At 39.5% G+C, this 17,061-nt stretch overlaps 5 protein-coding genes across 11 annotated transcripts in view; 2 read left to right on the forward strand and 3 right to left on the reverse strand.

The window, feature by feature from the left end:
• The window catches only part of LOC126717086 (disease resistance protein RPV1-like), an 84,078-nt gene extending 76,912 nt beyond the window's left edge, over positions 1 to 7,166 (reverse strand). The window contains exon 1 of the mRNA XM_050418302.1: positions 6,541 to 7,166. Within this exon, the coding sequence (XP_050274259.1) occupies positions 6,541 to 7,034 (494 nt within the window). The 5' untranslated portion in view covers positions 7,035 to 7,166. The remainder of the gene's footprint in view (positions 1 to 6,540) is intronic.
• The window catches only part of LOC126719260 (accelerated cell death 11-like), a 72,538-nt gene that overhangs the window by 42,365 nt on the left and 13,112 nt on the right, over positions 1 to 17,061 (forward strand). The gene's annotated exons all lie outside the window — the stretch shown is intronic.
• The window catches only part of LOC126717091 (cysteine synthase-like), an 80,622-nt gene that overhangs the window by 36,213 nt on the left and 27,348 nt on the right, over positions 1 to 17,061 (reverse strand). The gene's annotated exons all lie outside the window — the stretch shown is intronic.
• Positions 1 to 17,061, reverse strand: part of LOC126717088 (cysteine synthase-like) — an 80,296-nt gene that overhangs the window by 35,886 nt on the left and 27,349 nt on the right. The gene's annotated exons all lie outside the window — the stretch shown is intronic.
• LOC126719259 (uncharacterized) lies at positions 10,798 to 11,466 on the forward strand. The gene has a single exon (XM_050421832.1). The coding sequence runs from the start codon at positions 10,798 to 10,800 to the stop codon at positions 11,464 to 11,466; it is 669 nt and encodes a 222-aa protein (XP_050277789.1).

Raw genomic sequence — 17,061 nt, forward strand, 5'->3', positions numbered from 1 at the left:
AAATGAGTCTATCTTGTCAACCCGAATATGACACGAACTTATTAAGCCTCAACCCATAACTACTAATTTCATGTCAAGTTCGCAGGTCGTGTCCAATTTTGCCATCCCTAACTTAAACTGACTAACATATTTTTATATTTGTAAGCATATAAACTATATTTTAGGCAAAAAGGTTAGGGGTTTTTGAATTTCAATGAAGAATTTATCAATATAAGAATTAAAATTATTTTAATTACTCAATTGTATATTTAAAATTTAAACTTATACTGGATAAAAATGACATTTATTTTTATAGGTTAAACGGGTTTGTGTCAAAATGGAACTTGTTTTGACATAAATAATGAATCTAGTCATTTTGAGTTGACTGTGTGATGCCAGAGTATAGGGATAGGTAATAGGTTGTGTGACAACCATGTATGCAACATGTGTCATTTTGTGTATGTGTCTAATCGTCATTTTCTAAAAATTATTCAGTCAAAATTATTTATGGAGTCTTGTCATTTTGTGTGTGCAACAAGTGTCTTTTGATTAAGAAAATTATTTGCAAGTTTGTGTTGCTTTGGAATTGAGTAATTCCTCCTCACAATCAAGAGTGGCTTGGTCGAATTGAGTGGCATATGTAAGTTACTTCTGCTCCCCCTATTGAGTAGCATCCTAAGACTATCATTTTTTTCTTTGGTTTAACCAACACAAGTTATAACCTACATCATCATTGTCGGTCAAACAAGTTAACATAGGCCAAAGGCCTTGTAGCTGAATTGACACCTTCCCATGCACAAAGTGCTTAGGGGTCTAGGGGGAAAGGGTTCGAGTTGCGGAGTTAGCAGCATGTTGTAATTATCTTAAAAAAAAAAAAAAGCAAGTCAACATAGAATAGACTCATTTATTAATCTATATATATCTAAAAACTGAAGTGTAGCATTTATTGTTGCTACGCTCCAGTTGAGCCACATCAGCATCCACGTCATTATCATTTTTCTTTCCAATTTTCCTATAATTTTTTTTTTAACATTTACTCTTTTATTTTTAATAAAATATTTACACTCCAACCTTTCTCTATCTCTTACTTTTTCATCTCCCCACTACCCACTACCCTCTACCTTAATATCACTCTTCATCTTTCCCTTCATCTTCCTTTTTTTTGTCCTTTCTTATTCACAACCTCTTACTATAAATTTTTCATTCTCTCTTCCATTCTTTACATACTTTTCCCTCACAAAAAATGGTTCTCTCTCTCAATTTTTCGGTGGATTTTTTTTTTCCCTTCATCTTTGCTTTAGGTTGATAAATTGTTGTGTTCTTTAGAACTTTATATTGAGCTGATGCGATTTAGTTTTGTGATTTAAGTTTTTTTCCCTCTTTAATTGTTAATTTTATTACATGTGTTTTTCTTTAAATTCTTAGTTTGAGTTGCTTTGAATTCACCTATTTAGTTGTTCTATATATGTTATTTTTGTACAACATGACATTTGTTCTATAAAATTCCTTTTAGACTTGATACCTTACCTTTTCATTTGATTTGTTTTTTCTCTCCTCATGTGTAGTGATTGACTTCTAACAAAAATTATTCTATTTATATATTTAGAAATCTATTTCTTCTTAATTCCAATAGATTAAATTTTGTATGGGCCATAAGGAACAAAGGGGTCCATAATGCACTCATGTTCTCCTCATATCATGATAAATCTGAGTAGTTGAATAGTGTTGTTTAATTTACCACTATTACATATTTTTTCCTAAAAGCTACATACCATCGATCATAACCCCAAATGAATATTTCAAAGTTCATTTGCATGATTACTTTGCTGTGTGGTGAGTTGAAACATTGTTGGGTAATGATGTACGTTAGGTTGAATGTGTAGCCTCTTGACTTGCAAAGGGTAAGTATTGATTTATGCTAAGTTTTTGTTTTTGGTATTCTTTAGAGTTATAATGGTTGATAGGTCTAATGATGGTCCATTAATTCATGCGAGGCTTCAATCTCACCCAAATGACAAGCAACAAAACAAGACAATTCATGTTTAGCTTTTAGGTTTATTATTTAAAAAAAAAAAAAAAAAAAAAAGCTTAGCTTTCTAGTATAACCACCAATTCGTTTTGTTAACTCAACATCATAAAGCAACTTTAATTTAGTTATATGGATAGGGTTTATTATTTTTCATGTTGCAATCTATATATATATATATATATATATATATATATATATATATATATATTCAAGCTAAAATCAATAGCACTACAAGAATTGACCATTTAAATTCAGTCATATCCTCTATATCATTAAATTATTAATATTTTCTCTCATTTTTTTAATTTTTAAAAATTAAACATATAATGTTTTAATTAAATACAAATAAATAAAAAAATTCCTTATAAAATCACACTCATTTTTTTAACATTTATACTTTCTCCAACATTTCTCATTCCTTTCACATATTCATCTCCCCACTACTTTCTACCTTAATATCACTCTTCTTCTTTCTCTCTATCTTCATTTATTTTGTTTCTTCTTATTCATATCCTCTTATTATAAAATTTTCATTATCTTTTCTATTCTATATTTCTATGCATAATTTTCCCTCACAAAAAAAGGTTATTCTCTCTCTCAATTTTTGGTGGATTTCTTTTATTTTTCTTTCATCTCTACTTTAGGTTATTAATTTTTTTTTTGTATTTTTAATAACTCTACTTTGAATTGATGCAATTTATTTTATTTTTTTTCTCTCTGATTGTTAAATGTTATCCTATTGCATTATAAAGAATATAATATTATTTTATTACATAATGTGATTTGGATAATTTTATCATATAAGAATTTTACATAAGTTAAATAGACAATAGTAAAACAACAACAACAACAATAATAGTAACTAGCTTTTGAGCACGCGCTCATGCGCATGCTCAGAGGCTCTTCTATTTTTTGAGTAAAGATTAATAATTTGCATTTATTATAATTTGGGATTTCTACCTTTTCTAATCCAAAAAAAAAAATATATATTAAGGGTGTAATGAAATTAAAAAAAAATTAAAAAAAAAAGGAAGACAGAAGAAACAAATACATTGTGATGAAGTTAAAAAAAAGATGAATATGTGAGGTGAGTTTTGTAAATTGGAGAAGTTTTAAAACTAACAAAGGAGTAATCCTATTTTGTAGGAAATGAGTGAGTAGAAGTAGGAATTTAAATCAACGTAAAAGTAGAAGTTTATTAGAAGCAAGAAGGCATTTCAACGTAAAAGTAGGAATTTATTATTTTTGTCAATTTACTATTTTGACCCCATTTTTAAGTTTTAGGTAGGGGTATTTTTGACAGTAAAATAAGTAATAACAAACTTTCTTTTTCCAATTTACTATTTTAACCCCATTTTTAAGTTGTTGGTTAATTAATTTATGAGTATTTTTTACGGGAAAAAAAAACAATAACTAACTTTTTGAATCCTCTTAATATATGCAGATAATAATAATAATAATAATAATAATAATAATAATAATAATAATAATAATAATAATAATAATAATATATATATATATATTTATTTATGAGATAAGTCTAAAAAAATTATCATGCACAATGTGTGGGTTTGCGACTAGTTATGTAAAAAATGGATGATCTATTTTGATATGAACCCATTTACACTAAACACTAACCCATAAAAAAACTTGTTGGATTAGTGAGTCATGTCAAATATTCCCACCTCAATTACAAGACCAGTGTCAAAATTACTAAGTCTTCTCCTACAAAGAAAAAGTCCTATTGTCTTTTTCCTTTGGAACCGGGTGTTGAGGCTCATTTTCGACAAAGCCCAGTAAGAGAAAAGGCCCAGCAACATGGGCAGAACAAAGTTAGCAAGCAAGAAAAAGCCATTGAGCCCAAGTGGTAGGAATGAATGGCTCACGGGCTCATAAAGTGGGCCCTGAAGAAGCAAATGGGCCTGAATGGGCTCGGAAAGAGGGAAGAAGCAAACCCATGGGCAGTATGTAGAAAAGCGAGAATGGGCCACAATAGGTCTAAAGTAATGTAAGCAAAGAAAGTAAGGGGCTAATGGAAGACCCATCAGCCCCAAGGATGAAGTATAAAGTAATTAGGCCAGGGAAGCCCAAGAGAGTTAGTAAAGGCCCATGGGAAAGCAGGATTGGAAAAAGGCCGAGGAAGCCCAAGGAAAGTAGATGGGCTAAGGATGCCCAAGAGGAAAATGGGACACAGGAGCTTGCAAACAGTGTGAGGAAAGACCCAGTGAATACACTGAGTTACTGGGAGGGAAATAAACAGCAAGCCCAAAGAAGCCCAGCAAGATTAAGCCAAGCAATGTTACAGCAGGAATAGCAGAGTGGTATGGCAAGAAAATACTAGCAAGGCTACGGAGTGAACACAAAATAGGCCGGGGGAAGGAAGACCCATGATCCAACAAGGCCCAATCTCCAAAAGAAGCAAGTCATAAAGAATGGTAGATTGGAAAACAACCCACGCCATAAGAAGCCAAAAATGCACGGCAAAACGTATAAACCAATCTCCAGATCACGGTAAATGCGTGAGCAATAGAGGAAGAAGGTGAAGCACGCATGAGACCTAGGCACCACCAGCCTGTGCCCAGCCAATATAGGCAGTGGTGGGTCATGGGTCAGAGGGCATGGTATGGCGGTGGGGAGAGAAAAAAACCTATTCTGAGGTTCTTACTTAGGCTCTTTTGGGGGAAATGTCCTGTTGGGATGACATACCACCCAAAAGAAGAAATGATGAGTTGGAACCACCAGGTGCATGCCATGAGGGATAGAGAGAGAGAGAGAGAGAGAGAGAGCACACACACTATAATGGGTAGAAAAAGCCACAACAAGCAAACAAACAAAATAGCCTTCTTTGTCTGGTAGAAGGGAGCAGCACAGCCAGCACAGGTAATTGGTGGTGGCTAAACCACTGACGACCAGTAAGTGGTTGGCAAGGACACCCACACTAGACAAAGGCAGTTAATGGCTAAAACAGTAAATATTAGTCACGGCAGACTCTATAAAGGACCCCTTGTTGTGCACTGAGGAGGGGGATTCGAAAAATCACGGTAATATAAATTTTTAGAGAAAAACATAACCTAGAAGTAAGCATTGAGAAGGGAGGAAGTAAAAAAAATAAAAGGAAAACTAAGAAATAGAAAGGAGAGAAAAAGAAAAAGCAGAGAGTTTAGAACGGCTGACATGCACCAATATGTTGATTTCCTCTCTCCCTCAATAGCCTTGCTCTCTATAAAAGGCAAAAAGATTTGTATTTGGGCATGGACCATTTAGGTCTGTTCTCTCAAACCAATTAATTTCTTCTCTGAGATTACTCGCGTTGAGGGAACAGTTTTTCCCTTCTTGGTATCAACCCCGTGTATTACTTGGCGTGGCAGACTAACGCTTTGATTTTGCCAACTCTATTTTTAGCTTATTCTGTGTACAAAGGGCCTTTTGTTGCTCACTTTCATTTATTGTGGCTAAAAGTAGTGATTGTGCTTCTTATACCATCTTTATTATATCTACCTGCCATAACTTACTCACAGTGATTCTACTTGCCATGGGTCTGTGATTAAACTCTAGCGAACGGGGCATAGTTTGTGCACAACCCGGACCAAAGTGAGTTACAATTAAACCGGTCCCGACTCTCTTACTCAGAACATTTGGGCCAAATACCGCAAGAGACAGCCCAGCCCAACATTGCAAAAAAGGCCCACTACACCGGGTATCATAATCTCCCCCAGTTATAAGATTTAGTCCTCTAAATTCATCTCAAAGTGAACCAAGCCACTAGGCTTCTGTTGCGCATGAACACTAATGCCACCATTTGTGATTGTCTATAAGATTTTCCTAGTATCGTAAAAGAACTACTAAATTACGAAAACTTCTTTGGATACATATAATTCCGGTCTAAGTAGTTCTTTATATTTCTTCCATAATGAATAAAAATATCAGTGCCTATTCTGTCAAAATATCCCAAATAATGTGATAATTATCAATCACTATTCTCTAATTGCTCAAAAGTTAAAAGTGATCTCCAATAATTATAATGAAAAAAAAAATTCATGATTATTTCAAAGTACATCATATGATATATATCCATTTAACTCTATACCTCAATATTAGGTAATGCTTTTATTCTTTCACGAGTTCAAACTAGTTCACAATGCATGTACATGTTTTTCCTTCCTCAAAGCGCGTAAAAGGAAAGTTTCAAGATGACCTTAGAGAATCAACTAAGCACTAACATTGTGTCTATGTCATAGAATACCTTGGTAATACCTCAATCATGTAAACTATTATTTGCGATTAGAATAAATAAGATAACCTAATAATAAGTTCATTTATTTCTATCTTTAACCTATAACTAATTACCTTCTTAGAAAAATATGATGACAAAAACAAAAATTACTTTAATAATTTGTCAAAACTTAGGGGAAACAAAGAAGAAGAAGAAGCAAAGTAATAATTAGGGCCGGGTAGTTGTTTAACAATAATCTAGTGGTCATTCCAAAACTATTAAAACTCTTAAAAGCAAAAAGTAATCAGTAGATACATACTTGTGCTTGTAATGCCAACCAGAAATATTGGCCACTTCATATAAAGCATTCCTCCACCTTTGTACCTTCTCAGCATCCTTAAATTTTTCTTCATGTTTAGCAAGTGCTTCCCCGAACTTTCCTTTTTGTTTACGAATTTCTGATGGATCAACATTGTAAAAAACTGGTCGCACCAACTGATCATTCTTCTTACACTCAAGAATTTTGACAAGTTCATCCAAGCATCGAGTAGAGAATGCATAGTTTTCAGAGAATACGATTATTGAAATCATTGAACTTTCAATAGTTTTGAAAAGTTCAGTAGAAATTTGTTCTCCCATTTGGAGATTATTATTGATGAAGGTGTGAATGCCTTGCTGACACAAAGCGTTATACAAGTGACTCGTGAAACCAAGACGGGTATCTTCACCTTTGAAACTTAAGAAGACATCAAAGTTCTTGGATTGGTGAGTGAAAGCGGAAGATGAGGCTCCTCTGCTAGTTACAAGCGCCATTGGGATTTCTGTGAGTAGATGGATGAGAAAAAAATCTGATAGGAGAAAGGAAGATGTGAAAGGGGTTGCCAATATATGACTGAGAAAAGTTACTGACAAATTAGGAGATTTTGAAGAAGGGCTTGCTTTTGATGTGACACTGACATACAACTCTTCAAAATTTCAAGTGCCACAGATTGATGCTTTATAGTTTTTAAGACCCTTTATTATAAACAATTCAACTTAACGAATGCTGTTCCTTAACAAAAGCATTTTCATTTCTTTTTTTGGGAGAATAAATGGTAGATCAAAGTAATAGCAATAGATTTAGATATCCATAATCCTACAAAGTTCAAAGAGAGGTTACACGTTTTAAACTTTTCTAGAAAAGTACCAATCTTTTTTTTTTTTTTTTTTTTTTTTTTTTTTGGAGAAAAGAAAAATAACAATATTTTTAATCTTTAGAGAGGTTCTTCTCAAAAAAATCTTTAGAGAGGTCCACACATTTTTAACTTTTCTAGAAAAGTAGCTTTTTTTTATTAATTTTTTATTTTTTTATTTTTAAAGAAAAGAAAAGAAACTATTTTTAGTCTTTCAAGTTTCGCCACTCCTTCAGTTTTCAAAAGTTATTCTTTTTCCTACAAAATTCCTCACTTTTCCATTTCCTTGAGATTCCTCACTCAGATATATTTTTCCTGCAGATTTCCCCTCTTTTTCCCTGAGGTTGCCCAAAATCAATTCTGCTATACACACCACAACAAAGAGGAAAAAGGAAAAGGGAATGTGTGAAATGTTCATCGGTTTATTGTACATTAGTAGGCCGGCTAAAAAGCAAAAAATTAATTAAACATTGATCCTTTATTCTTGTGCATAAAGTTTTATGCTTCCTAACATGGACACGAATATAAGTCCACCTTTTATGGTTGAAAGATTTAAGCGTACAAGACGTGGAATCAGAGGAGACTTTGATTTGATGCAGTCTTGATTTTACATTGCTGTATCATTGAATTTTTTTGTGTGAAACCGAGAATAACTCTTTGAACTTTTTTATTTTTATTTTTTGATGCAAAATATTCTTTGAACTTTATTACAAGTTACAACCATGCCGGTCATTGCGGTCTAACATTTCACATTACAAAATCTACTCCTCAGTCCTCACGCGTAAACTGGGCCCTTATGAAAAATTCGACCTTATAGTGATTTCATTTTCTGATAACAGCAAATAACTTCTCAGTACTTGGTCAATCGAACACTTTCCCTATATTATTTTTTATAAAAATTTGGTGCCTTTCGAATTATTTTAAATCAATATGCCAACAAAAAAAAAAAAAATTACAATTAAACTTTGATTTTTTTTTTCTTGTATAAAATTTTACAATAAATCTAAAGTCATAACATATTTGACAATTATTTAGATAACAAGTTATTAATAATGAATATAATAAAGTAGTAGGCGCATATGAAAAATTTCCTACCAACTCAACAGTTATTTGTTGTGAGTTTTTGCCTATGTAGTAGTAGTAGCTAGCAATTAATAGCATTACTCATGATTTTATGCTTCTTAACGTGGACATAAATAAGTCCATTACTGTCATATATGTGGAAAAAATATAAGCTGGCGTCTGCGTGCTAAACATGTTTTCCATAGTTTGGCATTCTCAGTACTCTCTAGTAATAACCAAAGGAAAAAGGAACGATAAAACTCTTTATCCTAGCTACATTACTATAATGAGAAAAAATGGCACCTTCGTTTTTCAAACAAAATAGTTTTTCAACTCTCCACTTTTCTATTCTTTCAACCAAACACACATTAGGAAAAATTAAATATTTTCTTTTCCCTTACTTTTCCATTTCCCAACCAAATAGACTTACTTTTCCATGCCTCTTTCATTTAGTCACCTTCTTTTTAGACTAATGTGTGAACCCATTTCCATGCATGCCCGAAAATTAATACTTTGTCTTTGACCGGTGGTTAGGGTCTCATGTGGGGTTAGGCCATTTTTGTCCGATGAACCTGAGGATCCGCCAAAGGGTATATCCTGATATTTTGAATTCCATCATTTTTTTTTTTTTTTTTTTGAGGAACGAATTCCATCATTTTTTTTTTTATCTCATCAACATACACATTTATATGTAAACACATAGGTAAGTATGTGTATATGTTTGTGTATTTTTGATTCGGTCAACGTACACATTTATGTGTCTCGATTCCATTAAGCTATAGATTTATGTGTCTATTTGCGTTAATATACTTATCTTTATGTGTTTATTTATTACCCTCAAAAAATATATATATATATATATATATATATATATATATATATATGTTGTTGCGTGTTTATATTGATGAAAATATAAACACACTACACATTGAGGGAATATATGTGTGTGTTTTTATATTCTCGCCAATATAAATGTTTGTATGTTTATGTTTCATAATATATGTTTACGTGCATATTTACGTATTTATCATTTCTTTGTGTGCAAACACGGATATTAAGACACACACAAAAATATATAAATATTTATATATATATATATATATATATATTTTTTTTTATGAAAACATATATGCATATTGTGGGGCCAAAGAATTCGACGACCTCGGCCCACTTTATACCAGGCCCAAGGCCCGCGCCGAGGAGGAAAAAATGCTCGAGGACGTACAAAGAAAGCGCAAATGGCCTAGAGATGTTGCCGAGGACGATCCTGTCCTCGGCACTCCAGACCCCAGAAGGAAAGAACGGCACGCCATCAAAGGCAGCTTCCCAGATCGCCCCCAGAAGAAAGGACGAGTATAGTAGGACACACATGGGGGTATGGTGTAGGAGCAATTCAAGGAAAAACTGTCACCTCCACATTGAATGCACCCAACTAACGTTCTGGCCGCATTAATGAGGAAAGGACCCCTGAACAGTGCGGCCTTGGTTGCCGCAACTCACAGAGGGTTTGGAAAGGTGGCTGATGAGACTAGCACTCGAGTAATGACCTGCACGATCAACAGGTGGAGGGTCAAGATCGATTGGAAATAAGTATATAATGTGAGAGACCCTCCAAGAATGGGGGATCGCGGAAAAAGAGCAGGAGGAGAGAAAAAGGAGAAGACTGTGGCAGTCTGCATGGTCTTAAAAACCATTGTAACCTAGTACTGAAAGTAGAAAAAGAAGAATACTAAGTTCCTCGGATGAAAGGCCCGAGGACAAAATTCCATACTTTAACCCATTTCCTTATTGCTTAGCCTGCACCTAACCGTGTCCAGTGATTGTGGTTCAGACTAAAACCTAGTTCTTAAACCCATTCTCTAAAAATTCATTGTATTGGGCCAGTTGGGTTTGAGACCTTTCGACCAATAGAAGGAGCGCTCAAACCCACTCCCTACAATTGGCGCCGTCTGTGAGAAGAACTTATGTGTTAGTAAGGACAACGATTCAGCATGGTAGGATCAGGCCCTCATCAAGCAGACTCCTATCAGCTCGAACCAGCCAAATCCCAACAACAGGGTAACTTCCCTAACCCCGAGCGTGATCAAAATGAAGAGAATGGAAGGTTTCGAGAGGGAAGCGTAAACACCACTCAAACCAGCAGGAGCCACTCTCGTGCGGGCAGCCACGTGTTTAGACACAAAATAACAACCGGGCCTTGTAACCAGAAGAAGTTAGGAGCCATATGTCTCAGAAACAGAACGATAAGCGGTCCATGCAGCGAGAAATAGACGATCTGAAGAGAAAGCTGCACCATGCATAGCAAAGGCAATCTCGTTCTAGGCTTGACATGCCCATTGACGATGAAAGTGATGATGACTATAGACGAGGATCAAGGACTCCCCCAAGTGAGACCTTCTCCCATGAAGAAGAGCACTACTGGGCATAGGAGCCCATCTCCTAGGGGCTTGGGAAATGATGCCATGAGTAGGGCATTGGATCAACTCTCCAAGTCGCCTTTTACGCATCACATAGAAGGGGCCATACTTCCTCGACGGTTCCAGCAGCCAACCTTCGCCATTTACAACAGTAAAACAGACCCTATGGAGCATGTGAGCCAATTCAACGAAAGGATGGCTGTCCATTCTAGGAACGAGGCACTGATGTGCAAGGTTTTCCTGTCTAGCTTGGGACCAGTGGCGATGAGGTGGTTTAATGGTCTAAAGACGAACTCCATAGATTCGTATAGGCAACTGACCCAAGCTTTTGGCTCCCGCTTCGTTACGAACCGCAGAGCCCCTCGGCCTTTGAGCGCTTTGTTGTCGCTATCCATGCATGACGGAGAAACCTTAAAGGCCTACTCGGACAGATATTGGGAGACGTACAATGAAATGGAAGACAATTTTGACGACGTCGCCATTATCACTTTCAAAAATAGTCTCCCAACCGATCACGGCCTGAGGAAGTCTTTGACTGGCAAACCCGCCACCAGTATGCGCCAACTGATGGATCGGATAGACAAGTATAAGTGAGTGGAGGAAGACCAGTTGCAGGGAAAAGGAAAAGAGAAGCTTATCCCTCAGGAGAGAAGGGATTTCAGGTTAGACCGGTATAATAACAACCGCCCAAGGAGGGACTTTGTAGGGCAATCCGGAGCAACCAACGCACAGACTGTTAATGCCGTATTCCGAGAACCAGTACATCGAGCGTTGGAAAAAATCAAGAACGAGGCATACTTTAGGTGGCCGAATAAGATGGCGGGAGAACCTTCAAGGCGCGATCAGAACTTTTATTGCCAATACCACCAAGACCATGGGCATACCACAGAGAACTGCAAGAACCTCTGGAACCACCTGGACCAGCTAGACTGGGAAGGAAAGCTGAAGCACCTTCTGTATCATTCCAGTGGTCATCAATGCCATCAAGAAGCCAGGAGGGATCCTACCCTGAGGACACCCGCAGGAACGATCAACATAATCGTGGCCGCACTAGGGAGAACAGGCACGCGCCTTGCACGAGTGTTATCAGTGGCTCAACTGCCTCCCGAGAAGTCCCAACCAGGGCTGAAGAGGGCCAAAATGAACTTTCGTCCTGTTTTGAGTTTTTCAGAGGAAGACAAGATCGGGAATCCAGCCCCACGATGATGCACTGCTAATCACCCTCAGAATCGGGGACTACAATGTGAAAAAAGTGATGGTGGATGGCGGCAGCATGGCCGAGGTTATGTACCCTGACCTCTACAAGGGGTTGGGATTAAAACCAGAAGATTTGATGCCCTACAACTCCCCTCTGATGAGCTTTAACGGGAAGCTTGTCATCCCAATGGGCATGATTAGGCTGCCCATTCAGACCGGCCCAGAGATAGTGGAGGTGAACTTCATCGTGGTGGACACCTACTCCCCCTATATGGCCATAGTTGGTAGGCCCTGACTCTACACCTTAGGAGCTGTTGCTTCCTCGTTGCACCAGAATGTGAAATTCCCATCAGGGGACCAAGTTTTTGAAATCCGTGGTTGCCAACCCATGGCGAGGCAATGCATAGTAGCAGCCATCTCACATCGGCTCAATGCGAAGTCCTTGGCCTCCGCCGAGAAGAATTTATAGCAATCAAAGGCCTCAGTTTCACCCTCTGACACAATTGCCGAGGAGGCAAAATGCGAAGATCTAGAAGAGGTGGTTATTGGCGGCGACCCGGAGAAATTTTTTCGAGTAGGGGCTCAGCTGCCTATTTAGGAGAAGGAGGAGCTAATTGAGTTCCTTAAAAGAAATATTGACATATCAGTTTCACCCTCTGACACAACTGCCGAGGAGGCGAAATGCGAAGATCTAGAAGAGGTGGTTATTGGCGGCGACCCGGAGAAATTCTTTTGGGTAGGAGCTCAGCTGCCTATTTAGGAGAAGGAGGAGCTGATTGAGTTCCTTAAAAGAAATACTGACATATTTGCAAGGGATGCCTGCGATGCCCCCGGGATTGACCCAGCCTTCATCTGCCATCACCTCAATGTCAATCCGGCCATCACTCCTAAGAAGCAACCACCCCGTCGCCCGTCAAAAGAGCATGCCGATGCGATTAGGGACGAAGTGGCGAAGCTTAAGCGTGCTGGGCCATCAAAGAAGTCTTTTACCCCGAATGGCTGGCCAACATTGTGGTGGTCAAGAAGAAAAGTGGGAAATGGCGAGTTTGCGTGGACTTCATAAACTTAAATAAGGTGTGCCCTAAGGACTCGTTCCCAATGCCTCGGATAGACCAGCTAGTGGATGCGATAGAAGGCCATCCTCAGATGAGCTTCTTAGATGCCTTTCAAAGCTATCATCAAATACCACTAACGCTGGAGGATCAGGAGAAAATGGCCTTCGTGACACCAATTGGGAATTACCACTACAAGGTAATGCCGTTTGGTCTGAAGAATGCGGGATCCACTTATTAAATGATGATAATAAGAATGTTCGAACCACAGTTGGGCAAGAGCATCGAAATCTATGTTGATGACATGGTGGTGAAGAGTAAAGTGGTGTCCGAGCATTTAGGGGACCTCGGCAGCATTTTGGCATCTTGAGGAAGCATAAGCTACGCTTAAATGCTTCCAAGTGCTCATTTGGCGTGAGGTCAGGCAAGTTTTTAGGCTACATGGTTACTCATAGGGGAATCGAGGTTAACCCCGACCAGATCAAGGCTATAAACGACCTGAAACCACCACAAAACGCAAAAGAGGTCCAAAAGCTTACTGGGATGATCACAGCCCTCAATCGATTCATTTCTAGGTCGGCGGATAGATGTAGACCGTTCTATCTCTTGATCAACAAGTGGAAAGGGTTTGAGTGGTTTGAGGACTGTGTTGTGGCCTTCCAGCAACTCAAGTAGTACCTATCCTAGCCACCTATTATGTCCAGTCCCAAGGCTGATGAAGTTCTGTACGCGTATATCGCTGTGGCCCCCCATGCTGTGAGCTTGGTGCTAATATGGGATGACAATGGCATCCAAAAGCCAATCTATTACTTGAGTAAGTCGCTGCATGAAGCTGAGGTCAGATACCTACCCTTGGAGAAGGCCATACTGGCTGTGGTCCACGCTATGCGAAAGCTTCCCCATTATTTCCAAGCCCACACAGTGGTTGTTCTAACCCAACTACCCTTGAAGTCTGTACTTCGAACCACCGATTACACTGGAAGGATCGCCATATGGAGTACAATTCTGGGAGCTTTTGACATTAAATACATGCCTCGGACCTCTATAAAGGGCCAGGTCCTAGCTGACTTAGTAGCCGAATTTGCTGAACCACTAGTAGAAATAGTGGCAAAGGAGCAGAACATGAATGGAAAATCGGTTGGAGTAATCTCTACATCAGAACTCCCGTGTTGGAAGGTGTACGTTGATGGCGCAGCAAATCAAAGGGGATCCAGAGTGGGGCTAGTCCTAATATCTCCAGAGAAAACCATCATAGAGAAGTCCTTGAAACTCGGGTTCTCGGCCACAAACAACGAGGCCGAGTATGAGGCCCTACTACAAGGAATCGCCATGGTACAGAAAATGGGAGGAAAAACAGTGGAGATATTCTCGGATTTGAGACTGGTAGTGGGCCAGGTAGAGGGAGAATTAGAGGCTATAGATGCAAGGATGCAGAGTACTTAAGTCGGGTCAAACGCCTACAGCCGAGCTTCGACTTTTTCAGCTTGTCGCATGTCCCCAGAAGTGGAAACACTCATGCAAATTCGCTGGCCACACTTGCCACCTCCTCAGCAGGGGATCTGCCTTGAATTATTCTCGTCGAGCATTTGGACAAAGCGAATGAAGTAGCCAGAGGCATGGTCCATCTTCATGAGGTCAGAGTGGGCCCTCGCTGGATAGACCCTATGGTGAGGTTCCTCAAAGATGACATCTTGCCCAAGGAAAAGTCGGAGGTGGAGAAAATACGAAGAAAAGCTCCTCATTTTTGGTTGTCCGAGGACCACAAATTGTACAAACGCTCATATTCTGGGCCATATTTACTATGTGTCCACCCTAAGGCATCTGAACTATTGCTTGAAGAGTTACACGAAGGGATCTGCGGGAGTCACACAGGAGGAAGATCTCCGTCGCATCGAGCCATTACCCAGGGATATTGGTGGCTGGGGATGCAGAAGGAAGCCCTGAAGTATGTTAAAAAGTGTGACCAGTGCCAAAGGTTCGCCTCGAATATTCATCAGCCAAGCGGGGTCCTCAACCCTCTGTCCATTCTGTGGCCGTTCGTCTAGTGGGGCCTGGATATTGTAGGACATTTCCTAAAGGCAGCAAGAAATAAGAGATATCTACTAGTCGGCACAGATTACTTCACCAAATAGGTCGAAGCCGAGCCTCTGGCCAACATCAGGGACGTGGATGCTAAGAAATTCATCTGGAGAAAATTGTTACACGATTCAGGGTCCCTCGCATCCTCATTTCAGACAATGGACTCCAGTTTGACAGCAAGGCCTTCAGAAGATACTGCTGCGAGTTGGGGATCACTAACAGGTACTCAACTCCAGCCTATCCTCAAGGAAACGAGCAAGCCGAGGCTGTCAACAAGGTCATATTTAACGGGTTTAAGAAGAGACTGGATGACGCCAAGGGAAGATGGGTGGAAGAGCTGCCGCACGTCCTATGGACTTATCGGACTACACCACGGCGGTCAATAGGGGAGACACATTTTGCCATGACCTATGGGGCCGAGGCTGTTATCTCTCTAGAGGCAAACTTCCCAACGCTGAGGACGAGCTCCTTTACCTCGGACAGTAACGACGAACTACTGGGGAAGAACCTAGATTTGATCGACGAACGAAGAGAAAAGGCAATGGTCCAGTTGACCTATTACCACCAGAAGCTCAAACAGGGATATGATGCCAACATGAAGCTTAGACCGCTAGCGCCAGGGGACTTAGTGCTGAGGAAAGTTGTGGGTGCTGCCAAAAACCCATCATGGGGAAGGCTTGGACCCAATTGGGAAGGTCCATACTGAATTACTTCAGTCGCGGGAATAGGAGCATACTACCTAGAAGACTTAGATGAAAAAGCTGTACCTTGTCCATGGAATGTAAATAACCTGAGAAGTTATTGTTATTAATAAAAGCATTTATCTAGTTCAAATTTTAAGTCCATCCTGATTACACGTCTCGCATTCTGGCAACCGTCTAAGTGCTAGACAGAACCAAGGTCTTGCATGGTCCTCGGACTCAAACTTATGGGGAAACTAGTCATTCCAAAAGCCTAAGTGCTAGACAGAACCAAGGTCTTGCATGGTCCTTGGACTTAAACCTATGGGGAAACTAGTCACTCCAAGAATCTAAGTACTAGACAGAACCAAGGTCTTGCATGGTCCTCGGACTCAAACCTATGGGGAAACTAGCTACTTAAAGAAGAATCTAAGTACTAGACAGAACCAAGGTCTTGCATAGTCCTCGGACTCAAACCTATGGGGAAACTAGCTACTCAAAGAAGAATCTAAGTACTAGATAGAACTAAGGTCTTGCATGGTCCTTGGACTCAAACCTATAGGGAAACTAGCTACTCCAAGATTCGTAAAAGCTGTGGATATGACCCAAGTGCACGTTCGGCACCTCGGATCACACGCTCAGCCCCCTAAAAACATGGGCAAACGCAAACCAAGCGTCCCCATGATGTCGACGAAGCCACAAGTATTAGAAGCCTTACCATGCCCAAGTACCTCTTAATGCTAAGGAAGACCTCCTGCCTCCTCATATTCTTTAACTCGTCCATATTAATGGGGAGTAGCAGGGTCCTCTCCAACGCGTCGGTCACATAAGCGCCTTCGCCGCTTTGGAAGTCCTTCAGGGTGGCATTTTCCATCAATGGCTCCCCGTGGAGCATTGAGGCAGGAAGCCAAGCCTCGGGCGTGGGTTGAGCATCGACCTTCTTGCCTTGGCCTTAATGCCCAATCTTTAGTTGCTTTTGAGCTCGCGGGGCTTCGTCCTCCTTTTGAGACGTGCGAGACTTCCCCCCATCCATTGGTTTTTTACCCTTGGAACTCCTCTTCCTCTTTGGGTTGGTGGGCTCAGGCCGAGGAGGTAGAGTTGATTGGGCAGGAGCAAGAAGTCTAGATCAGGGAGAGGGTGGCTGTGATCAGGAGGGAGAAGACCTGGTCCGAACAGGTTGA

This window comes from Quercus robur, chromosome 3, assembly GCF_932294415.1.
Source record: "Quercus robur chromosome 3, dhQueRobu3.1, whole genome shotgun sequence".
Lineage (NCBI taxonomy): Eukaryota > Viridiplantae > Streptophyta > Magnoliopsida > Fagales > Fagaceae > Quercus > Quercus robur.

Bases quoted from the DNA above. Each gene is read 5' to 3' on its own strand.
- LOC126719259 (XM_050421832.1), top strand. From the start codon at position 10,798: ATGAAAGTGATGATGACTATAGACGAGGATCAAGGACTCCCCCAAGTG.